Here is a 25269-nt window from a genome sequence, read left to right on the forward strand (position 1 = left end):
ATCACTTAGCGACTCTGTGCGCGTGAGAATGTTTGATATAATCAGGATATTCAGATATGTTGCATACCTTTCAGTGTTGTAAACTGGTTTTCTAGTGAAGGTCACCGTTGTCCCATTCTTTACATTCCTTCCCTAATGTCGTTAACTGGGAAAGCAAATCTATTTACCTCACGTATTGTTCACAACTGAATGGATGTTTTAGTTCAGCAATAGATTATACGAATAGGGCTTTTGCCTTTTTTTAACATTTCCCCAAACGATAGACAAGTCGCTCGTTATCTGAAATCGTTTAACATACGCTGAGTAAAATGGTGCCAAGACATTGAAATTTCAAACTGTGTACACACACACACACACACACACACACACGTTTTGAGTCAAAAGAAGCAATCAGTGCTTAGAGGCACCAGCTGTGAAGGGGAGGATGCGGGAGTGTGTGTGTGTGTGTGTGTGTATGTGCGGGGGGGAGGGGGTCCGCACCGCTCTGTTACACTTTGGTGACGTTTCTTTGATTGGTGACAAGAGGTTCCACTGAACTTAATGTGCTACTTTCCAATAATTTACCTACACTACACTACTACATAATAACACTTCAATCGGTTATCCTTTGCTCTTATCCTGGTTGTGTACGCTTTGTTTTGCACGAACTCAGTCAAAAGAGAATTGAGACGCTGGTTTTTGGGAACAATAACGCATGTCCTATTTTAAACACTGTTCTGTTATTTTTCCCTGTGCGTGTGTCAGCACAACACATCATAAAAGCGTATACTTAAGATGTATCTTTCTTGAGGGTATCCAGACATTCTCTGTAATGGTTCAGATGATCCCAGTCTGACGGATGCATCCCATAGACATGATAATAACTTCTCGCTGGTGAGGCGTTGGGGTGTGGGGCCAGCACGGAGATACAGGCGGGGTGTGACGTCTTATGGTCGGGCGGGGAGGGCCAGGGGGCAGGGAGGTGCACAGCTGAGCTGTGTGAGGGAGAGAGACTCCCTGGGGAGATTCAGACGAAGAGATGATAATTACATTCAGATCTCTTTTGAGATGGGGAGGAAATCAGCTGAAGGGACCTCCTACAATTAGAAAATACTTCTGTCGCTGAGGAGCAGCTGTCAGCTGTAAAGACGGCTCTTCAGCCATTTTGTTTCTCTTTGGCTTGCGTTTTCCATGTGTCTTATTGATACAGCTCAGCAGCATAAGGATTTATAGAGAGCAGAGCAGAGCTGTAGATATGCGAGAAAACATTCTAAGCGCGTGGAATAGGCTAACAGCTGTGATTGGTCCGTTTTATGGGTTGTGATGTGACAAAGTACTGATTAATTTATCTGTTGCATTTAGAAAACTGCAGGTCCAACAGAAAGTAATTGGTAGATCTGACAATTAAAAAGCACCTCTTGTGACATACAGCAATAAAGAGATGGCGTCATTTAATTTTGAGCAACCTCAACTGCCAACATACTGTTTTAAAAATCTCCTCGGGGAAGTCTTAGAGCCATCCAACTTTCAGCACCACGTCACACGGACAGCGCCTTTTGAATACCACTCAGGTTCGCTCCGATGTCATGACACTTTGTGGCGTAATAAAGGGTTTTTGTTCGTTTGTTTGTGTGCGTGTGTGTATGCCTTTTCATGTCACTAATGTGTTCATGTCTGTTTCAGCTGAGTGATAAACCGCTGTATGGAGGGATAAACTGGCGGCCAGTTAAGTGTAAAATGTAACGTCAGTGTTTGCGAGTTTGGTAAACAAAAGTCCAAAACTTCAAAATTCCACTTAAAAACAGCCTGCAAAACATTAAATTGTCGATACATGCATTTTGTTTATAAAGGCCGTGAAAAACTAATGGGGAGAAAGTCGTCTCTAGAGGAGGCTAGCTAGAATCTGGAGCTTAGTCGTGATTTGTGCAGCCAACTTAGTGAATTAAACGTATGCCTTGAGGACCTAGAGCATCTGACTTTAGACTGTTCCCAAGCGAGCATGTGTGAAAACTGCTGGTCCGGCGGTTAAATGTGAAACTCATCAAGGAAATGCCCGCGAGTTTATCTCGCCAGCCAGATGGCAAGAGTAGCCCAGTCCCGAGCTGACCACAGGGCAAATATGCACTCACTGCAACAGCTGAACATGTTTTTGTAAGCCTAATGAAATGCGTCATTCCAGCGCTGGTGATAAATCGTTTGACTGAATTATTCTGATTCTCTTCGCTGCGAGTTTAGCCAGTTGGGTGAAACAGCGTTCGAAGAGGGCAGACCGAAATGCCCTCAGCCTCTGACTTGTTTGCTGATGCTCTTGTGCACACAGCGACACACATAGCGCCTTTTCTTTTCTTTTTTCTATCACAGGGTCGCCCAGGGTGGGGCTAATATGGAAGGAGAATAATTCTCGACAAATCACACGCCATATGGTGGGCCACTCTACACTGGGTATACTCATCTGGCCAGACGTACGTGGTGTTATTCGTGGGGACAGTCTCCGTTGACAGGCGAGAGATTAAGATACGTTTACATAAATTGGCCTGTGTCCAAAAATCCATTATTGCTAGACAAATTACATCATATCAAACAATATCACATAATCAGTCAATGGCATTACCTCCTGCATCAGACTATGATGGAGCTGGAAAATGAACATCACACCCTGATAATAATCACAAATACAATTAGTGATAGACCTATTGCCTTCTATTTTGAAACGCAGCAGAGAACATTTAGTTCTCCAACCGTAGTGACTTCTATTCATGTGAATAATCCAACTACGCAAGATAAGAAGCGTGTTTACATCACAGATGCGTTTTGCCTTTTTTCTATGTAGTAATAATAAGGAGCTTTACAGAAACGAAACTGTGTTTATCACGTGCTTTTAAATGTGGGCATGGTAACACTAAAACCTTTACGTAAACACCAGAGCTCAAACTAAATATCAATATTTTAGCGTGCATTTGAGAGGGTTTGGTTGAGGATACTCTAAAGAGCATATCCTATAGGCATCTCGTAAATATACGGAAGGGAGACTGTTACCAATAGTTACCAGTTATCCGTAGTACAACATTTTAGATATGACTTTTAGATCTGACTTCTTCTACTTCCTCTGATTTTTAATACCTTGTCATTAGTGTCCGTCCGTATTTACATTACATTACATTTATTTAGCTGACGCTAGGTGTTAGGAGAGGAGGTGCTCTCGGAAAAGATGAGTCTTCAAGAGATTCTTGAAGATAGAGAGGGATGCCCCTGCTCTGATGGCAGTTGGTAGCTTGTTCCACCATCGGGGAACCATAAACGAAAACAGTCTGGACTATTTACCCATGCAGCAATACCAGATTGAGCTGGGAAAGTTCAGCGAAAGGCTAGAAATCGTGCCTTGTTCCAGCATATCTGACTCCATGTATATGTCATATGGCTATTTTCCTTACTGCTTAATAATCGGATGATTCATGGTGATCCCTCAGTTACTTGCGAGATTTTTTTTTTTTTTCAAAGCAGGCCTACTTTAATACAAGCATATTAAAATCGTAATATAAGATTCGTTTAATGAGTGCAGCAAGTGCATTAACCCAGAGGGTGGCAGCAGTGTGGCGTTCAGAAATGCGCGATTTACACTGCAGTAGAATATTTCTATTGAATTCCGTGTCATGCGAGTAATTACAACGAATTATTGTCTCATACAATGCAATGCACATAGACGGATCAGTAACACTGAGAGCGAAATGAAAATCAGTCGCAGAATGATCAGTCGTCAGCTGTAGGGAAAAAAAGACAGCCACAACATAATTTAAGAATCTTTTAAAACACACAACTTTTAAAAGTCCCAAGAAGAAGCACCTTTTCATGACTGTGTTTCACTTTTACCAAACAATATGGAGCATTATGACTGTCACAGGACTGTCATGGAACATGAAATCACATGAGCATGAAAAGAGGAAAATGGAATGTTAGCTAGCTTGACACAGCTAACAGGCAGAACAGATAATATAAAACATCTTACAGGCAACACATAAACAGTATTTCAAGAATTGTGATGTGTACTTGACAAAAACTTTGTAGAAAGAATTAAGAAAATTTGGAAACTGAGAAACTGTGTGAGTAGTTTGGCCGTTGACTATCAGCTTGAGAACGTGTCTGCGTAAAGTCCAGCACGATTTTATCAGCTGCCATCTGCTCACTGTCTTGAAGCACCAGAGGTAACTCTCTTAACCTCAGAGAGGTGCACTTTGTGACTGTTTTTAAGGAACAGCCCCGAAATTCATCTCCTCATTTTGGCTTTCAGTTGTCACTCTGCTCTATTCTGGCTGGCAATCTGCATTTAATCATTTTTTAAACTACACTTTTATCTTCAGCTTTTCTATTTTAGTGTTTTGTGTGTATATTTATGTATTCCTCATATATATTATATATAGTCCATATCTATATTCCTTTCTTCTCTTCCTTCTACTTTTTCTTCTTCTTCTTCTTCTTTTATTGTTACAGAGCTTCATGCATGTGTGATGTCCTGGCTGTAGCCCTGGCCAACCCAGTATTTGATATGCATGGTGTGTTTGTGAGTGAGGAATGCTAGTGTTTAGGGGGTCACTGAGAAAGGTCAGGAGGGAAGGAGAAACCCTGCCTTCTCACATTAGTTAACTGCTGTGCTGTTACTGTGAGCTCACAGCCCCACACAGTGACATGGGTCACTAGAGTTTTCATCATGTGGAATAAAAAGATCTTTGACCCCATATGGCTCCTGTAAGATCAAAGAAACCTTCTCTGTGTCTGATCTAAGCCAAGCCTTTAGATTCTGTGCTCCTCTGCTGTGTCTCATTTCAGCTGAACCTTTAGACTCTGAGCTCTTTCACCATGTCTGATCAAGGAAAAAGCTTTAAACTCTGTGCTCCCTCTCTGTGTCTGATCAAGGACAAACCTTTAGACTCTGTGCTCTTTCACTGTGTCTCATCTGGACCGAACCTTTAGACTCTGTGCTCTTTCGCTGTGTCTGATCTAGGACAAAGCTTTAAACTCTGTGTTCCTGCTCTGTGTCTGATCTAGGACAAACCTTTAGATTCTGTGCTCTTTCACTGTGTCCTGTCTGGATCAAATCTTTAGACGCTGTGCTCTTTTTCTTTGTTTGGTCTGAACCAAACCTTTAGATTCAGGCAAACTGAGATACACAACTACATACAAAATATAGAAAAGCAAAAGTGCATTTTATCTGAGGGATACCATTCATTTTCCAAGTGTGCCTGTAGGAACTGCAGTGTTTGTTCGTGACATTAAAGCATACTGCGGAAGTCCAGATAAAAGGGGAGCTGTGCTCTCAAGCACACACTGCTATCAGTCTGTACGCATCAGAAACTCAACTCTTTGTATGTTAAGGCACTAGTTCAGGCTAGGTTTAGTATGGGAGCAGACAAACACACAATAGTCTCAGTCATTCTTTCCATTTCTGCCCATTAAAGCTCTTCTAATCATCCTGCACTCTCTTTTGTTCAAACAACCTAATGTATCAACATACAAGTTTTCTTGGCAATTTTTTTTACTGAGGTTCCTTCTTTTCCCAGAATCTCCAGCTTTCATTCAAGTTGTAAATAACAGAGAGGCTTTTGCTTGCTTGGCATGGACATGATCTGAAGCTGATGTAGGTACCAAAATGGAGTTCTGCTGGCTGCAAGAAAATGCCCAGTGTTCAGCCCACAAAGAGACAGAGTCCACAATAGACTTTGAGCTTCAATTAGGTCTGAACCCCAACTGCTGCCTTCAGTTAAGTTCATATTGCCACCCAAGCAGGCTGACAGAGTCTCACTGAGGTGTGAGAAAAAAGACAAGACCCACGGTTCGGCGTTCCACTCTGCCCCGCCCTCTCACTCCAATACCACTGCACTAACAAATACAACTCCCCCTACACACACACACACACACACACATACACACAAACGCACACACACAGACACTTCATACCCCACCCCGTACTAGAGAAAGAGGAGTATTATGTGAATGTTTCACAGACTGATCTGTGCCAGACCAGGCTTATGGAACATGTGCCATGCTTTTTCACTGTCTTCTCTGGCTCCCAAAGTTCCCGGGGGGGCTCATACTGAGTTGTTACTGCATGATCTACTGCAGTCAAACACCATAACAAAGTCTTCACTTCACAATTTTCTGAAAAATCTGAAAGGACCTGAGTAGGACTGCCTTACACTGTAGAGGCAGTCCATGGAGTGGCTGTGTTGCAGGCTGGTGAACAGGGCCTACAGGAGGCCTGCTCTGGTAGTGCCGAGGGGGTGTGAGGCAGAGGTTACTCCAGGTCAACTCCAGCGCCCACCATCATTCTATCAGCCATGAGCAGTCATCCCACAGACAACATGAACAGTCATCACACAGAGAAACAACAATTTGAGCAGACAACCATCACACAGACAAACAACATAAACAGTCATCACACAGACGACGAAACATGAACATGAAGAAACTGATGCCACTGAAGAGATCATGATCAAGCACATATGCACTGATAACAGCTGTGTGTTTCTAACATGTAAGTCTATCCTGGACCTGTTTCTACAAGAAAAGTGTCTGCTAAATGTATTTTTTTTAAAAAGTCATCCCCTGTTTAAAAATGGATTGGAGATATGGTATTATAAACAATGCTTGAGCAATGCTAAATTACCCATCATCTTTACAGAGTTTCAGTGTTCCAGCAGATTGTTTTCCCTCCACTGTATTCTTCCTGACATTAAAGAGGAAGTGGTTCATAACCTCACTGTAACCATTTATCGAATCACTTACTTCAGCATTCCTCAAACACTTAGACCATTGGATTATATTTTTCATCAAAATGATTTTTTTCCCATCAGCCTAGAAGACAATAATAACTTCACTGTTATGAAGTTACAACACTAAATGGCGGGGGTGGGGGGGACGTCATCAGTCATGGCCGAAGTACTATTCTAGTTCAAAGTTCGCATCAAGCCAAGTACAGATCAAATATCCGGATGTGTTCTCGATTCATGGGTTTTATCAGGAATGTACAGATGTATTAGGAGGTGACTTGAGTGGACTTGGGTTGTCAAGATGGCGGCCAAAGAACTACCACATAACTAAGGTTCATATTATTACTGTTGTTCTGTCACCAAATGTAGTTTTTAATAAGATTTTTTCAGGCGAGAAAGTAATATTTCATATTCTGGCTCGATATATATAGCACCTCCTTTAAATGTTCGGATATGTGACTGCTTGCGGATATGTGACCAAGCTAGCACTAGCTGAGCTGTGATGTCAACAAGAATGCTGCTCTTCCAAATGCAGATTGAGCGTGCTGCATCTTCCCGTCATCGGGAGTCTGGATCCCCGAGTTAAATATTGTAGTCCGAACTCCCAGGAACGGCAGTCCGTACTTGACGTACTCCGTATTGAGAAACGGCTAACACGCATGCAGCGGTTGTGTAGAATGCAGGCTGTGAGTCTGCACCTGCGGCAGTTGTATAGTGTGCAGGCTGTAAGTTTGTACATACAGCAGTCATGCAGAGTAGCAGCCATGAGCTGGAGTTTGACAGGAGGAAGTCCATGATTTGGATGGTAGATGAAGTTGCTGAATTTGCACAACCGCAGACTGTCACATTATGAAACAGAAGTGCAATGTCTGGTTGTCAAATAATAGTCTGCAGCATTTCTGTTCCACATGAGTACTGGAGCATGTGGCCTTGGCATTTATTCCACACTGCATACTGTGACTACAGATCCAGATGACAATTCCAAAGCTACTCTTAGCACAGACCAGGGTGCATGCTTTCTTAACGCATACTGGGTGCCCTTAAATGGAAACACAATGAAAAGCATACATGACATCTGAGGAGACTTTGTTTACTTGATTATGTTGATAATGTCAAATGCTGAGTGATTTCAGTTTTCCCAATGAACTGTCAGCGTACTCTTTCAGTGTTAAAGGACAAGGGAGGTAGTTTGCAATGGTATGTGGAGAGAAATAAATTCAAACCCTTGGCCAGTTGAACGATTTACTGTTCATTAGAGAGACTGTATAAAATGTTGATCAAACATGTAACTCTCATTTACCCAGTCTCCACATTTCATCACAGAGTCGCAGAAAACCACACAGCAGTGAGAGAGAAAATTTAACATTGCCCATTGCCATCAAACTGTCTCACGTCACGTACACTTCACCACACACACACACACAACAAATAAAGTAAATGCAAAGCAGTGAGAACAGGATCTAGAGATGGTTGATCAGTGAGAACAGAATCTAGAGATGGTTGATCAGTGAGAACAGAATCTAGAGATGGTTGATCAGAGAGAACAGGATCTAGAGAAGGTTGATCAGAGAAAGCAGGATCTAGAGAAGGTTAATCAAATTGCCTCAGGGTGTTAGCCTGAGTTTCAGTATGTTGTTGATATCTGGGCCAGATCCTTTCTGGACTGCAGCAGAGAACATTGGGTGGCTTCTTCTTCTTCATTGCACTAGAGGAAAGACAGCTGTTATGCTAAAATTCAAACTGAATCTCACACACACGCATTATAATAAAGTGGGGTATTCCACCTGAGTGCTGGAGATTTGGAAAATGAGGTGGTAGTAGTTCCCGTTACTGACCTGCTGGTGTCACAGGGGCAAGGTCTCTATAATGGGATATGACATCATCATGATGCCTGCAGAGCCAGAAACATGTTAAGTAACAAAGACAACCACCCTAATCCCCACTTTTTGGGAATGGTAATTCTACTCAGAAGTAACGACTGTGTTCTGCAGATTCCAGCTCCCCAGGGGTGGACCATAGTTACGCAACCTTAACGGTAATCTGTGGCTTAAATTCTATTCATGTCTGAGAGATTGGAAAACCACAGGTCTGATTAAGCTCTGCCTGATTGTACTGGGACTTAGTAATCAGGCAGAACTTGACCATAGCAGGTCTACAATGTTAACCTCCACCCTGTTAGGGCCCCTCAGAAAACTGCTTCACTCTGAACACATTTGACAGGGTTGACCAGGCCTGCAGCCAACCAGTTACTGCCAGCAATTAGACGGAAAAAACAGGAACACAAACATTATGTACATACAAAGTTCAAAGTTACATTGCACCTCCCTGAGTACATAGTGTATACTGGCACAGTCACTGTACAGTTCTCCACTGATAAATACATTAAATAAATAGAGATATTCTACTGATATAAAAAATATTTTGATATTTTGACAAAATATGAAACTGTTTTACCCCATGGTGTATCTGGCTAAAATGGTCTCAGAGTGCTTTTTTTGGTCTCAATAACTGACCTTTTCAGCAACTCGAGCTGTCCCTAAACTTCTCAAACTATTCCCGAGCCAGGTGTTGTAGGAAAAGACAAGTCTTTGTTAACTTTGTTATTGGGAGAGGTAATGTCTGAAGTGTGCTTTGGCCAGTTCTGCAGGAGGGGAGTGACTGGGAGATTTATCTGTCTGCCTGGGTGAAGTGTAGCCCTGGTGTGGCAGTACTGGGGGGGTTCAGTCCAGCTAGGCTAACAGGATAAATATTGACCAGTCTATATTAAGGATGTGTCTAAACAAGAGAGCCTGGGAGAGTGGATTGTCAGTGGGCTGATGAATGCTCAGTGGGGCCTGTGGTTGCCACGGCACTCCTTTTATCTCCATGTCAGCCTTTTTGTTTGAGGTCCACATGTCTTTCTGTGGGGTAACTGACTGCCACTGGGGCTACATCCACAGCAGAATGCCAATGAAGGCTGGAAGAGTGAGGCACGGGCAAACGCACTTGTGGAAAGACTTCCTAAAAAACAGAGGGTGAAGCTGGGGACACTGAGAGAGGATATGGGACCATAGAATGGGGTAGAAAAAAGAAGCGTTTGTGCCCTTTTGCCTGGCCCCCCATCCCACTCCCCCATGGTATTGCTGGATCTGAAGGAGGATTTCGAAGCCTCCTTTTCTCTCCAACCAGATCACAAGCGTGTGCCTCTCAGAGCTTGGCTATGAAGAAATGAGGGATGAAAAGGAGACATAGCCACACAGCTGGGAAAACACACAGCAAAGTCAAGCCACTCTGATAATGTAAAAAAACAAGACACATACAAAAAAATCACACCACTTTGAAAAGCTGTAGGAAAATAAGTTTAATTAGCAAACGCATCACAGTTTCTTTAATTTACCATATGACAAGAAAAGAATTAAAAATAAATTACCAACACAGGTCAACAGCTCCAAGTAATAATTAGATTACTCCTGAGAGACACTCAGTCATGTTGTCACATGACAAAAAATGTCATTCCTGAAAATGCCTAATAATGACTTTCCAGAGGAAAATAGGCCTAAATCAGCCACTGTAGCGCAGAATGCAATTTTAATTCAGAGAAAAATTTATTATACATATAAAGTGTATTTGATCACTATCTCCTGTGCTTCGGCTTCTCTGAAATTACAAAAAAATTACTTTGCATTGATTCTTTTAAAGTACCTAAGTGTCAGTTTAATTGTCATGAATCTCATTCACTGGTCCTGTCCTCTTTGACACTCTTGATACACTTTGAATAGGAGTCCCTGTCCAAAAACTTCAGAGCACAAAGCTGAGTGGCTTTACACTTTCCCTCACAAGCTATGGTGTTATTGTAACTCACCATAAAATGGCTGAAATACTTTTGAAACTCTTTGCTTTGTGGAGTTTCAAATCTTGAGGCAAGTTCATGCAAGCTTTGAGGTTGAATGTCTTTGATTTCAAAAGCTTTAGTCATGCTGTATTCAAGCCTCCAGTTAGATACTTTCTCCTCGTTTGCTTCAGTGAGATTCATATAGAATTGCCAAATATCCTTCAAAAACAGAGAGAGAGAGAGAAGAAGAGGGAGAGAACATTAACAGACAGTGTAAAGGCAAAGCCAAATGCATTCTCGGTAAGAGTGCCTTGAAACCATGTAATTAGAACTGACAGAACCATTAATCAATAAACAACAGACATTACTTTTCACAAATTACACTATTACTCACCTTATTCAATGCCACAGCCAGTTTTTGACCATCAAATTTAATTTGTGCAAGACTGTCTGGTTGTTTCTCACCAACAAAACTTTACCATTAAATCCTCATTACAGCTCTTTATGGCTAATATTGGTAATATAACTGACAATGTACTGTCATACCACATCATTATACTAAGAACAGATCAGTCTATATCCTAATAATGAGTACACAGCTACAAGGATCAGGCGGGAATGTCCGATCAAGTCTTTATGGCAATACTATGAAATAAATGTCAACGGTGGTTTGGCTACTCAAAAGAACTGACCACTGCAACACAGAAATTCCAGTCTCCTCATGTTCCATATGGTCAGTTTAGAGCTTGTTTCTTCTTCCAGAAAGTAGTCTTTAAAATAAATACTGAAACAAACATGACTAACTCATTACCTGTAGACTGTAGTCTAAAGAGTCGTAGAGGTACATGCGGACACCGGGGTTGTTTGTATATGGTTCAAATAAACTTTTGATCGGGGTAACAGCCGGCGTGACAAAAAGAGAGCTGATGGGGTTACCTTCAAAAGGAATGTATGAATAAAATGAGTGAATCATGGAAACCTCTCTGTGAAAATCAAGACAAATTTAAAGGGCACAGTGCAGCTTGTCTTAGGCCTTAAGCAAAAAGGTGAGACGTGTCATCTTCTTAAAAACTACAAAGGCTTATTCCCTGACAGCATACTCCCCCCACAGTCTGCGAAAAAATCTCACTGACAATCACAAAGTGAAAACAATCAGAACTAAAGCATGATGTAATTTCAATATATAGGGATTTGTCACTGAGAAACGATCTGTTATTTGTAATGCAAGTGTAAATCTACTGTCTCTAGGCACACATCTCAAGGAGGGTTAAGTAAGGATAAGATAGTGAGTAATGGACTGTTGTTTGAGTGAGTGTGTGTGTGTGTGTGTGTGTGTGTGCGTGTGTGTGTGTGTGTGTGTAAAGGAAATAAAGAGAAAGAGGGAGAGAGAGAGAGATCTTACCCTGCTGGTCCAGCAGTACCATTATGCTGTCTCTGTGAGTGTGGCCATAAAACTGACCCTGAATTACGTCACTGTAATTGCGGAATATCTCTACGAGTCTCTGGTTGTACATTTCTCTGATGGCAGTTGTGTCTTTTGCATAGGGCAGGTAACCAACTGGTACATGGGCAATGATGTAGACCTCCAAAGGGAAAAAGAAGCAGAATAATGACATGAAAACTTAACATGGGTATCATGCAATGGCATTCTATAGAGGACCAGTCACATGAAAAAGTTATCTGACAATTTTAACAGTCACAGATATTGAATAAACACAGCGATTTATGTGTGTGCAACCTCATCTAAAAGGATGGGGAGAAAAAAACAATGAATAATAATTAGTTTTGCTGCTATTTTAACAACCATTAATAGTACTTCCTCCTTTGTGTCAATCATTTGAGTGACATTTCTTCTTCAAACAATCACTTCAATTATTTCATTATTACTATTATTTCTTCATCAAGGGTGAGAATTTTTTGTTATAACTTAAAATACTTGCACAGCCTATGTCTCCTGACTGACTAAATCAAACAGTTAATACAGGTTATTTCTCCTGACTGGGAAAATGAGACAGTTAACACAAGTTTTTCTCCTGACTGGGAAAATGAGACAGCTGACTACCTACCTTCTCCATGTTCTGTCTGGACCGCTCCAGTGAGTTCTGTAGCCATTCAAACTGTCCAGCTGGGTCGGTCATGTTTACCGTGGCCTTATTAGGGCTGTAGTAGAGATTTGTGTTCAGACTCACCAGACGTAACTTAGGCTGAATCACTTGGGAGTAGAAGCCCCCTTTATACGAATCAGAGACACTGAATATCAGAATAATGATAAAAAAAAACCATTTGGATGAAACTAATTTCATTAACCAAGGTCACAGACTTTGTGATTCAACACATATACAACTTTCAGACAAGAATTCTGGTTATCAGCCTTTTCCAGCTGAATCTATCAGATTTACCCTCTCTCAGGGTCCCAAGGGCCTCTGCATTAAGCCAAGGTTCCCAGAGTTTCGCCGCGGCTTGATAGATTGCATTTGTTGATGTTGGCAGCTGATCCTGAAAAGTAAAAGAACAATACAACAATAACTAAAATACATGTTTATGATTTGTATTAAAAACACAAAAATTTGAAATTGGTTCTCTCTCTGTCAGTGAAAATGAAATGACCTGTCTCTGATGTCCTGAAAATTAGGCCCTGGATTTACTCAAAACATGGGCCTTTAAAATCCTTCAGGTCCAAATTAGGCCCTGGCTTTACTAAAAAAGTGGGTCTTCAAAATGCTTCAGGTCTAAACTAGGTCCTGGATTTACTCAAAACGTGGGCCTTTAAAATTCCTCAGGTCTAAATTAGGCCCTGGATTTACTCAAAACATGGGCCTTTAAAATTCCTCAGGTCTAAATTAGGCCCTGGATTTACTCAAAACATGGGCCTTTAAAATCCTTTAGGTCTAAATTAGGCCCTGAATTTACGCAAAATGTGGGCCTTTAAAATCCTTCAGGTCTAAATTAGGCCCTGGATTTACTCAAAATGTGGGCATTTAAAATCCTTTAGGTCTAAATTAGGCCCTGGCTTCACTAAAAAAGTGGGTCTTCTAAATCCTTCAGGTCTAAAATAGGTCCTGGATTCACTCAAAACATGGGTCTTTAAAATTCCTCAGGTCTAAATTAGGTCCTGGATTTACTCAAAACGTGGGCTTTTAAAATCCCTCAGGTCTAAATTAGGCCCTGGATTTACTCAAAATGTGGGCCTTTAAAATTCCTCAAGTCTAAGCGAACACCCTGAGACCGGGATACATGGTAATTCCCCAATAACAATCCAAACCCCATTTCAGTCTGTACATCACAGCTAAACAAGTCTGAGTCAGAGAGCAGTGAGCTGGGGTCATGGAGAGTGTGGAACACATACCTGTGGCCAGTAGTCGTGGTTGCCCAGGGCAGGGTAAACAGGTAAATGCGGGAAGAACTGACGGATGGTATGCGTCATGTTGCTGATAACACTGATCACAATATCCGTCGACAGTTCATCTGGAGGCACATGTGGCGGACTGTCCCTGGGGAGGAGAAACACATGTTTGAGCAAAGGCAGACAAGCACAGCTGGTCACTGGGGAAAACCACATATAAATATATTTACAAAAAAATACAACCTGTTCATATGTTCTGAGATATTTTACTCCACCTCTATGATGTTATGATCTAGGCCTAGACGTTCTGCCTGAGTGCCTTCATTACGTCTGATACCTGGGCATGCCAAGGGCTTTACTCAATTAACCACCTCTTAAATATGAATGACTGCAGAACATGATTCCACAAACAACAAAACATTTCTGATATGAATGGTTGTGCCGTGACCTCCGGTGCTGTGAAACAGTTTGTGCTGTGAAAGGCAATCTAACTTAACAAATACTGATGAAAACTATTCTCAATAATTTTTCAACAAAAAAAAGTCAGAAATGCCTGCAGTGGAAAAAATAAGTACCACTGCTTCAATAGTGCTGCCCTCTTTGGCAAAAATCATTTCTTATAATTGTCCACCAGTCTCCTATATTGACTTGAAGAATGTTTTCCCCTCTGCTTATAATCTGTACTCAGCACTATTAACTATGTGCTTCCACTCCGTTCATGTTGTCTCCGGTACACGCAAAAGGTATCACCATGGCAAAAGGCAAGGAAACTTGGCTAAACTCCGCATTTTGCAAGACTCTTCACCCACACGTGCCTCCTTCTCTTTTGGGTTATGGAACTGCCAATCGGCAGTTGACAAAGCTGATTTCATTGATGCAAATGCTAACCTTCTATCACTCGAGCTACTAGGTCTCACCGAAACCTGGGTCAAACCTGAAAACACTGCTACCCAGGATGCCCTATCTACTAACTACACCTTTTCCCATACCTCCCGCCAGTCTGGGCAAGGGGGTCGAACCGGCATTCTGATATACGACAATTGGAAATTCACTCCACTGCTGCCTCCACACAATTACACCTCTTTTGAGCACCATGCTGTTATGGTGACTGCTCCGGTCAAAGTCTCTGTGGTTGTCATATACCGTCCACCAGGACAAATAGGTGATTTTGTGGATGAGCTAGACATGCTATTGTCTTCCATTCCCGATCACGGCTGTCTGCTACTCGTCCTTGGTGATATGAATATCCACTTAGACCACCCCAACTCTGTTGACTTCTGTCACTAATATCCTTGTTTGACTTGGAAACGGTCCGCAGCCCCCCTACTCACAAAGCTGGCAAAGAATTGGACCTCAGTGTAATTCGAAATTGTGCCACTGATTGCCTAAGGGTCACACCTCTGCATCTCTCTGACCATTATTTCATTTCCTTCACTGTACACCTCCAGAAACTCCCCTCTGTTTCACCACCTGTAGTCTCGTTCCGCCGCAACCTTTGCAACGCCTCCTACCCAGTTTTCCTTGGTGGTCAAATCCGCTCTACCTCCTCTTAGCACTTTTTCCTCATTAGAGGTTAATGATGCTACAGAGTCTCTCTCCTCTACACTGAGCTCATGGCTGATGGCTGACTGCTACCATCCGTAAGCTGTGTACTGATCACAGAGCTCCTGAGAGGAAATGGCGTGAATCCAGCAACACCGCCGATCTCATGGCTTATCAAGCTCTCCTATCTTCCTTCTCATTCAGCATCACAGCTGTAAAAACTGCTTTCTGTAATAACAAGATCAGCAGCACCCCTGACACTCGGAAATTATTTTCTACCTTCAATACGTTACTCAATCCACCGCCACCTCCACCAGACACTAACCTCTCTGTGGATACCTTTGCCTCTTTCTTCACTTAAAAAGTAGCGGACATCAGTAGCCAATTCTCTGAACCACCCAGGGACATCCAGTTTCCCCCGGCTAAGGGCGCATCACTTCACTCATTCATCCCCCACACTGAAAGTGAGGTATCTAAGCTCCTAACATGTAGCCGTCCTACTACATGCCCACTGGAACCTATTACCTCCTACCTCCTCCAATTGCCCACCATTGTGTCAGCAGTCATACATGTGATAAATACTTCACTGGCTTCGGGAACATTTCCAAATTCATTCAAAATGGCTCGGATAACGCCTCTACTCAAAGAACCTTCACTCAACCTGGCTCAAGTTGAGAGCTACCGACCGGTCTCTCTACTTCCATTCCTATCTAAGGTTCTCATAAGGGCAGCTTTCAAACAGGTCTCAGAATTTCTCACTCAGAATGACCTCCTTGATACAAACCAGTCAGGCTTTAAGAGTGGCCACTCCACTGAAATGGCTCTGTTGTCTGTGACAGAAGCCCTAAAGGGCAGCCAGAGCTGCAGGTCAGTCTTCGTGCTCATTCTGCTGGACAGATCAGCTGCCTTTGACACAGTCAGCCACAGCATCCTGCTATCCGTTCTCTCAGATTTGGGCATCTTGGGGTAAGCGCATTTTTGGTTTGAATCCTACCTATCTGGGCGCACTTTCAGCGTATCCTGGCAAGGACAAACGTCTACATTTCATTGCCTCTCCACAGGGGTACCCAAAGGCTTGGTCCTGGGACCCCTTCTCTTTGCAATATACCCCACCCCCTGGGTGCACTTATCCGCTCGCATGTCTTCTCATACCGCTGCTAAGCTGATGATACCTAGCTATACCTATCATTCTGGCCAGATGAGCCCATGGTCTCGTCACAGATCTCAGCTTGCCTCTCAGATATATCCACTTGGATGAAAGAATGCCACCTCCAACTAAATCTCTCCAAGACCGACCTCTTGGTCATCCCAGCCAATCAATCTATTCACCGCAATATCGATATAAAAATCGCCTCTTCATCCCTAACCCCAACCGAGGTAGCGAGAAACCTGGGTGTCATGATTGATGACCAGCTATCATTCTCCAACCAGGTTGCGTCAGTCTCCTGGTCGTGCCGCTTCGCTCTTTACAACATAGGGAAAATTAGGCCCTACCAGACTCAGTATGCCACCCAACTCCTGGTACAGACCATGGTTATCTCTCAGCTCGACTACTGTAATGCCCTTCTAGCGGGTCTCCCAGCATGCACAGTGAGACCCCTACAGATTGTCCAGAACACGCAGGCGCGTCTGGTTCCAATAGTCCCACCTAGTTAATTTTCTCCATTTGTAGATGATCTTTCAGACACTGGAATGATTGATTACAAACTGGTTGAAAATGACTTTAAAACCCTTCCCAGACACATAGGCATCAACAGTCTTCCTACTGAGAGCCTCAGCAAGCTTTTGATCTTAGCCTAAATGATTTTTAGACCCTCTTATCATATATGAAGGTTGCTTCCCTATGGTAAGAAGAGAGGAAGTCTGCTTATGGTTTGTACTGAGGTTGACTTCTCATATTCAGTGGGAAATGAAACTGAGGACGATGGACAATGAGAGAGACAGAGAAATATGCATTCATTGACAGAGAAGGCCCTATACCACACCAATGAACAACATGTGCTCACTATGTCACAAACTGCTCTTCCTCTGTAATCTTTTATGTGTCTTCTTTTGGATAAGCCCTTTAAATAAAGGATTTTTAAGGTTATTCTAAGAGTGATGTGTGGAGTAGGCTGAACACAGTCCTCCAGGCCTCTACTACACTGTGTTAGTATGGTGGGCTCTTCAAGCCTAACAGAAACTTAAGAGAACATGACAACTCAGAGCTCCAATGCCTCTATATTTAACACAGCCCTTATGTATCCTGTATTTACATACCCAGTCCACATGATGAATTCTGGCTGCAGATCCACCTGCTTCATATAATGAAAGGCAGACTGGATGAGCTGATATGGGGAGTCACACATGATGTCTCCAAACAGCCCTGGGTCAGACGCAGGCACTCCCTTTGAGGAGAAACACACTTTGGCGTGGTCCTCTGTCACATGGTATGTAGGATCCAAGTGTAAGTCAGAAATGTGCCAGAATCGACCTGTGACAGGAGAAAATTGTTATGGGACACTGTGAATATGTGAATTTACAGATTAACACTGTAGTTTTTTTTTTCTTTTTTCCCTTGGCACAGTTATAATTAACTCTTGAGTTCAGAGTTTTAACTTTAACTAAATCTAAATGAAGGCATATTAGAACTGGATTCTTCGAAATGTTTTACTTCACTAACATTTAATTCTAGAAAAAAAAGTATAACTGAACTTGATACTGAAATTGGTGTAACAAAACACGTTCAATACACCAGGACATTAAATTACTGTGTACAGGGTAAATCCTAAAGAGTATTAATATGCAGAGTATGATATGCCACAGGGGTTGCTTCACTGAACATGGAAAAACGTCACCGATTAAACCTAAAGACTATCATGTTCATAGTAAACACAACAGCAGGAGATTTCTTTAAACTTTAAATCTAATTTCCATCCCAAGCATGTTTACTTTCTTTTATAGCTCCGACAACACCAAATCTACAGTATATTTGAACCTTTTGCAGGTTGTTTCCGAGTACGGGACGTTCAACAAATTCCCGTGGCACCTGCCTGTCGTACTTAACTGAAACTTACGTTGGTCCTGCTGAATTCTCTTTGAGTGATCCTCTATCGGTGCAGCGTAAACCGTCTGAAGAAAATGATGAGCCAGCAGACAGGAAAGAATAAATCGTCCCATTCCGTAAATTGATTAGCGTAACTTAATCCAGTACACTAACTGAGTTCATATATAATTCTAACACCTTTCGCAATGAAACAAACAGGAAGTGAAAATAAGTCACATGACAGTATTGTCTGACCAACCCCCCGTAGTCACGGCAGCAGATTGGATATTCTAGAAAAATGTGTTCGAAGCCGCTCATTGTTGTAACTAATATCAAAAATGAACTGGCTTTGCCAGTGTAATGTCTTATAATACATGTTGATATGATGCCTGCCCAAAATAGGTGTGGCACCCATCGAAGCCAAGAATGTCAGTTTGTTTTTAGGTCAGATTTGGCAAGTAGGAGGGAGGGAGGCTGGCTATGCATATGTCATAGAACAGGCTAAGAATAGATGGTGTGTGTATCATTCCGAAGAAGCATGTTATTTGATCTTGAAGTGTTTTAATATAGTTAATACTTGATTCAGGTATGGTTTTTGTGTCTCATTTTCCTCACCGATGTTCGCGTCATTTGTGGTGAGTAATTAAAGACAGACGGTGTTCGTTATGTGATGAGGGCAAGAAATGCACCAGTGTGGTCGGTTTTCGGATAGTTTAATAAGTTTGATCAAACAGGTTAACACATGATCTAGCATGACAGAAATGACCATAAAAATGTTTACAAAAGCTCTGAAAACAACACTTTCAAATATTTGGAGGGATTAAGTGCAATTTTCTGCTTTCAGTTACAAAAACTTCTTGATAGCAATCCAATTAAAAGGACTGAGGTTAGGTCAGTGACAGTGACTGCGCATGACTCATGCCTTCTCATAGGTGCGCACAGCCACGACGTCCTGGAATGACAGTTTCTACAGGAAAAAGCAATTTTGTATCATTAATCACCTAGCAATCTGATTCTAAGTCCTGAGCAATGACTATCGAAATGTTGATGGGTAGGTTAGAACTTTTACAAAGCGACTGTGAGTTGTGTTCTTGCTGAAGAACATTTAAACTGGGTGAATTCTTACCATTATCATTTTTCCATCTTTGATTTCGCGGACAAATTTAGTTTCTTTGCCGTCCCACTTCTGTATATGCACGAGCGTATTTCCCTCCATGCTCACAGTGGACTGTAAGCAAAGAAGAACTTCCATTTAGGAACTGAAAGAATTCGGGTTTACAACGACCCCGCAGTCTAGAGGAAGTGCACACTTACAATAAACATGGATACAATGGATATATTGCAGAAATATCATGCAACAATATAGATTAAAAATTCTGAAATGTTTGGGTTTATTAGTGAGGTTCAAAGTGTGAAGAAATATATTCAAGTAAATATACAAGAGCCTACATGGTAATAGTTGGAAAATCAGAAGCTGGGTCCCTCGCTCTCATGACATTTACCTTACAGTGTCTGTCATCCGCAGTCACTTCATCAAACTCTTCACCTAGTTTGAATGAGATCTCAGTGTTCTTGAAAGTGCTCTGCGTTTTCAATACCACTTTGTCTCCTTCAACGGAGATGATAACAGTTGGTTTTGTAACGTTCCCCACTTGTCTCGTTGTAAAGCCAATACCTGTGTAAAGGTTGAAATTAAGCACATTATTTTATTCCCCTCAAGGGAAAAGGGTGTCCCCCTGAAAAACTCGAAATAACATGAAACATTTCCTGGCACTGCGGGAATATGCAAAAACTCACCAAGTGCTTTCATGTAATCATCGAAGTTATCGGTTTCGACCAGCTTCCAAGTGCCACAGAACGCATCAACCATGGTGAAAATTACGTTGCTGCCCCTCTACAAGATAAAACACTTAGCCTTCCCTCTCAAGACAACAACCGTCCCTCAGAAGTCCCGTTGAATCCCTGGAAAATTATTAATACTTACGCGCGCGTGAGGGAGGAGAAATTTCTCCATTGGCTGTCGGGAAAAGAGACATCCGATTGGTCTGAAATTGATGTTTATTATTTTTTATTTATTTATATATATATATTTTTTTACATTAGAGTCGTCCCACTAATTGTATCACAACAATCTGTAAATAAAAAAATGAACAAAGCACTTATTTTCAGAGTGCCTCATTAATAGAGTAGTAAGGACAGACACAGAACAGCAGGCTGTATCTGTGTCTTTGTGGACTCCAGGGGGGTATTTCAGAAAGCAGGTTTAGTGAAAACTCAGAGTTAGTTAACTTAGAGTAAGTAGTAAACCTCCTAATAGAAGAGTCCTGTGGCTTCATTCTCCTAGCAAAACAAAGCCATAGGGCTCTTCTATTAGGAGGTTTACTACTTTCTCTAAGTTAACTAACTCTGAGTTTTCACTAAACCTGCTTTCTGAAATACCCCCCAGAACTGAATGGTTTAGACTGTGGCTCGTACCTGCTCAGCAATGGCAGATCCTGCAGTGCAGACATACAGTACATGAATGTGGTCAACCAGTCTACAGACACATCCATTAAATCCGTATACTTCCATTTAGACATTTTCATCTGTAAATGACACCAGATTCCTGGTGCATTGGTTCTCCATGAAATGTTTTAGTATGTATTAATTTTGATTAGGCTATATCCAAAGCCAAACTTCAACAGTTCTCAAAAATTGCCATGTTCGTCCCTAAAACACCCCCAAAACAGCATATTCGATATGGAAGTCATAGTTGCCTAATTCAATCAACATACCTGACATACTGACCTCACTTGCGAAATAGTGCAAGGACATGGGGAAACGTTTACTGCTCCCTGCTGGCTAAATGAGGCAAGTGAGACATTCATTTCAAAACAAGACTTGGAAACCTTTAAAAACTACATACAGGGTTTATTTTTGCAACACATTTCATACATTGCTTGAAACAGACAAGATGATAAAGAACTTAGGAAACAACAAGACTGCTATGTTAAACTCTTTAGAGCAAGGATAAACAATGACCTGAAAATAAAAAATAAAACAACATCTTTCACTTATGCTCACAGTTTCATACCATCAGTGTACTGTTTTTCCTTGTTATATAGCACTGAGCAGACCTGTCTTTAAAAAGACACACACTTACACTGATTAACGACTCAAGACTGATGTTCACAACACCATGCCTGCCAACAGCAGGAAGAGTTTAGTATGTATAACACAACATTGATCAGTACACACAGATAATGGACTGCTCTCTTACAAAGCAGAATGTACAATTATTTATTTACAAGCAAAATATATAACCCTTTCCCCCTTTTTTAGACTCTGAAAAAACTGTGTTAAACATGAGAACTAATAAGAGAACAGATTGTAGAATTGAAGGGGTAAAATGTTCAATGACAGCTAGAGGATAAAAATCATATTTACCAAATGAAATGTGAATGGCCCTGCTGTGCAAAAACAAAACGAATTAAAGAGAAAAAAAATATTCCACATTCCCTTCCACATCTGCATATCAACATTCCATGGAAACGCTCATTTCCTCTGAACAAAATGAACAGTCTGTTCCTCAGATAGGAAAAGACAATCCCGCCCCTCCACCCGCCCCTGTTCACCTGCACCAGGTGAGCCCCCATGCCTCTGTGAATGAGTTATATGCATTACTGTCATGGGTGGGTAAAATGAGTGAATTTCAAAAGAATTCCTCTCTGAGTGTTTCTTGGCCAGAGTTTCTTGTGTTGCATAGTGCTGAGTGTCACGATAACAGTTGACTGAACGATGGGGTTGAAGGGCCAGAAGGTCCAGGACACAGTCTATGATCTCTCCTGTCCTCTTATGACCTCTGACCAGGCTTTAAAGTGGAGTTATGTTCCCTCTGTCTTCTCTCCTGCCAAAGGATCTTTGGGCGGTTCTGACGATGACGAGCTTTCGCCTTCCAGTTGGCCATTATCTGTCAGAGAGAACATTTATGGACCTGTTTGTAACACCGTGAACCATCTTAGCATGAAGAGCTGTTGGTTTTACACGAGCACAAAAACATGACAAAACTTTTCGTTAATGTTCAATAAAATGAACAGCTGAGATAAACCTCATTATCTTTTATGTTCATATTGATGGAGTTTTGTTAATATGTAACTTTTTAATGTTTTTTGAAGAGTAACACATGTTATTAGATCACTAATTACCACACACCAGTCATGTTTTATCCTTTCTGTTATTTTATGATTTGTAGTATAAATCATTATTCACAATGGATAATTCTGTCCTCTATAAAAATGTTTTATTGTTAAATGTCATTGTTTTATTATGAAACTGGTCATGTTGTAGGTACTACAAATTCTTCTTATTACATTTTTACAATAATTTTGTCAAGGACTTTTAAATAAAAGCATTTTAAATGGTCCCACAGAAGGGAGTTAAGCAGCCCAACCCTTCTCAAAGCTTTGAAACCTTTTTATCGTGGATAATGAGAAACAAAAACACAGGCTTTCAAATGCAGTGCTTTGTTGGTCTGTAAAAACGAGGTGTAAATGCATTAAGCAAAAGAGAAAGTGTCTGTCTAGTTGTGACGGGAGTCCTGAGGGAGCTCGGACTGTCTGATGATCAAAACATTCTCTTACTTTGATTCTGCTCAGTAAAGCTCAGGCAATTAATGCTGGATCTCAAACCCTTTTGATTAGTTAAAGGCTCTCAGGTACTGAAATCAGGGGAGTATGCTGTGGCTTCAGAATAACATACCAGTGGAACAATTCACCAACACAATAATGTCAAATGATACATATCAGTAAATTATACAATAATATGATTTCAGTATACTCAAATTACACTAGCTCCCAGCTCTGATCTAAACATTAAAGATAATACTTTAAATCTGGGCTGTTCAGCTACAGCCTGGTCGTCCCACATTCCTGGGATGTAACTGTGGGTTTGTATCTTTGGTCTTTAATTAAGGACTGACTGATTTTGACAAGAGAAACATGTGCTTGCATTGTTCAGTCCATTTGTGATACATGGTTAATTGAGTCAAAAGCTGGATTCCTGGATTTGTTGGTCAGAGTCAAACAGTTTTGATGTACAGGCAGACAATGATGATAGAATCTATACATATCACTGACCTCACACCAACCACCACAGCACTGCTAAAAATATACACTGTCAAGACAAAAAATTCACTTTTGTCATTAAGACTTCTCCTTTCACTGGAATAATACCACCAACACTTTTGGGTGGCAATAACCATTAACCAACAAAACACAGAGATTAACAAACAGAACACACACATTAACTAACAGAACACACACATTAACTAACACAACACAGGTATTAACTAACACAACATAGGTATTAACTAACACAGCATAGTGGAGATGGACACTCAACACAAAGCATTGCTCATTGGGGAAAGAAAATGCCTGAAGAAAAGGTGCTTTTGGAAACCACCCTTTTGATGTCAGATACTACAGGGCTGTCTGGCCTTTTCACTGGCCAGTACCTCATGAATATTAACCAGTCAAAATTCTCAAGAAGTCCCAAAAAAGACTCTTACAGATCTTACAGATCAAGCCAGGAATTAAGTTCTGAATAATATGCACAGAATATATGGTCACATTTTCCTTATCAGGTCCTAAAAAAACAATTAATTAGAAACATATTCACATCCAATACAAGCTGTATGTCAACTGCAGCAAAAAGTCATAAACTGTTTAATCTCCCATGAGGCAAAAGATGGTAACTTTTCAGAGAATTGACAGGCTGCAGTTAATTAAAAGTCATGTTGAGAACATTAAATGGTTTTTACTGTCCTGTTTGCAGTGACTGACATAAAGGTTAATGAAAGTGTGTGAACTGCTTACAGCAAAATTATTCAGCACTCCTGCAGGCTGTATGAATGACAGAGATGCTGAGGAAGTGAGTGTGTAATAACCACCCACCTCCCACGGCCAGTTCAGCCAGTTTGTCAGGCAGATCAGCAGCACCAGCGCCAGTGCTGGATCCCAGTATGTCAGGTAGAGCATTCCGTCGGCCAGTCCTCCCCGTGGCAGCGAAATCGGTTACAACAGGTTCCACATCAGTCATCTCTGCACCCTGTCCACATAGTACCGGCTAAAAGAGACCGGAAATCCCTTTGGTCATTCATTCATTCATTAATCCATTCATTCATTCATCCATTCATCCGTTCATCCGTTCATTTGTTCATTCATTCAATGACTCCACACAGTTAACATCCCCAGGATTTCTTTGAAAAAGAAGAGGTGGAGACGATACATCATTTTCTTCACTGTCAGACTTTTCACGGTCAGGACAAAATGACAGTCATAGAAACTGCATGTATTTCACAACCTGGACACAAAATGACAAGTATGAGTGTAATGCAAACTAAATATATGATTTATAAATGTTTTATAGGACCATGACACTGGCACCGTACAATTTATGAGTTAGAAACGGTTTATGATTTGCTTACATTGCACTGTGTGACAGACAAACTTCAGACAAACTTGACCTCAAAGGTCCCAGATGAATTATTTACTGTGTGAATAAGCATGTATGTGAATGAAATCATAAAAGTATTCCAGAACAAAAGGAAAATATGCATTTGTCTGACAACATTCTGGCGATGGAAGAAGATTATTATTCTTTTTTGTATATTTTTCCAGTTGGTTTTATATTTTGGTTTGTGGCAGAGTGGTGGGCTTCCTTATTTTCACCAATAATCCTCCACCATCACGATCTGATTTACAAATAGCACAAACTGACAGATCCAAACTCTCCATGTATAACTTTGATAAACAACAGGGGCTTTGTTGAC

At 41.3% G+C, this 25269-nt stretch overlaps 3 protein-coding genes across 3 annotated transcripts; all 3 read right to left on the bottom strand.

The window, feature by feature from the left end:
• Window positions 1–10084: 10084 nt before the first annotated feature.
• Window positions 10085–18660, bottom strand: smpdl3a (sphingomyelin phosphodiesterase acid like 3A). The gene is made up of 8 exons (XM_030770619.1): window positions 18493–18660; window positions 17696–17909; window positions 13898–14042; window positions 12951–13047; window positions 12618–12781; window positions 11954–12134; window positions 11363–11487; window positions 10085–10770 (listed from the first exon to the last, which is right to left on the bottom strand). Exons 1-8 carry the CDS (start codon window positions 18593–18595, stop codon window positions 10450–10452), a joined length of 1350 nt encoding a protein of 449 aa, XP_030626479.1. The 5' UTR covers window positions 18596–18660; the 3' UTR covers window positions 10085–10449.
• A 717-nt stretch (window positions 18661–19377) lies between these two features.
• Window positions 19378–20331, bottom strand: fabp7b (fatty acid binding protein 7, brain, b). Its single transcript, XM_030770620.1, has 4 exons — window positions 20259–20331; window positions 19964–20136; window positions 19588–19689; window positions 19378–19428 (listed from the first exon to the last, which is right to left on the bottom strand). The coding sequence occupies exons 1-4, from the start codon at window positions 20329–20331 to the stop codon at window positions 19378–19380; spliced, it is 399 nt and encodes a 132-aa protein (XP_030626480.1).
• Window positions 20332–22324: 1993 nt separating this feature from the next.
• On the bottom strand, window positions 22325–24536 carry pkib (protein kinase (cAMP-dependent, catalytic) inhibitor beta). The gene is made up of 2 exons (XM_030770621.1): window positions 24392–24536; window positions 22325–22410 (listed from the first exon to the last, which is right to left on the bottom strand). Exons 1-2 carry the CDS (start codon window positions 24534–24536, stop codon window positions 22325–22327), a joined length of 231 nt encoding a protein of 76 aa, XP_030626481.1.
• Between the last annotated feature and the right edge of the window lie 733 nt (window positions 24537–25269).

This window comes from Chanos chanos, chromosome 4 (assembly GCF_902362185.1).
Source record: "Chanos chanos chromosome 4, fChaCha1.1, whole genome shotgun sequence".
In the NCBI taxonomy this organism is placed as follows: domain Eukaryota; kingdom Metazoa; phylum Chordata; class Actinopteri; order Gonorynchiformes; family Chanidae; genus Chanos; species Chanos chanos.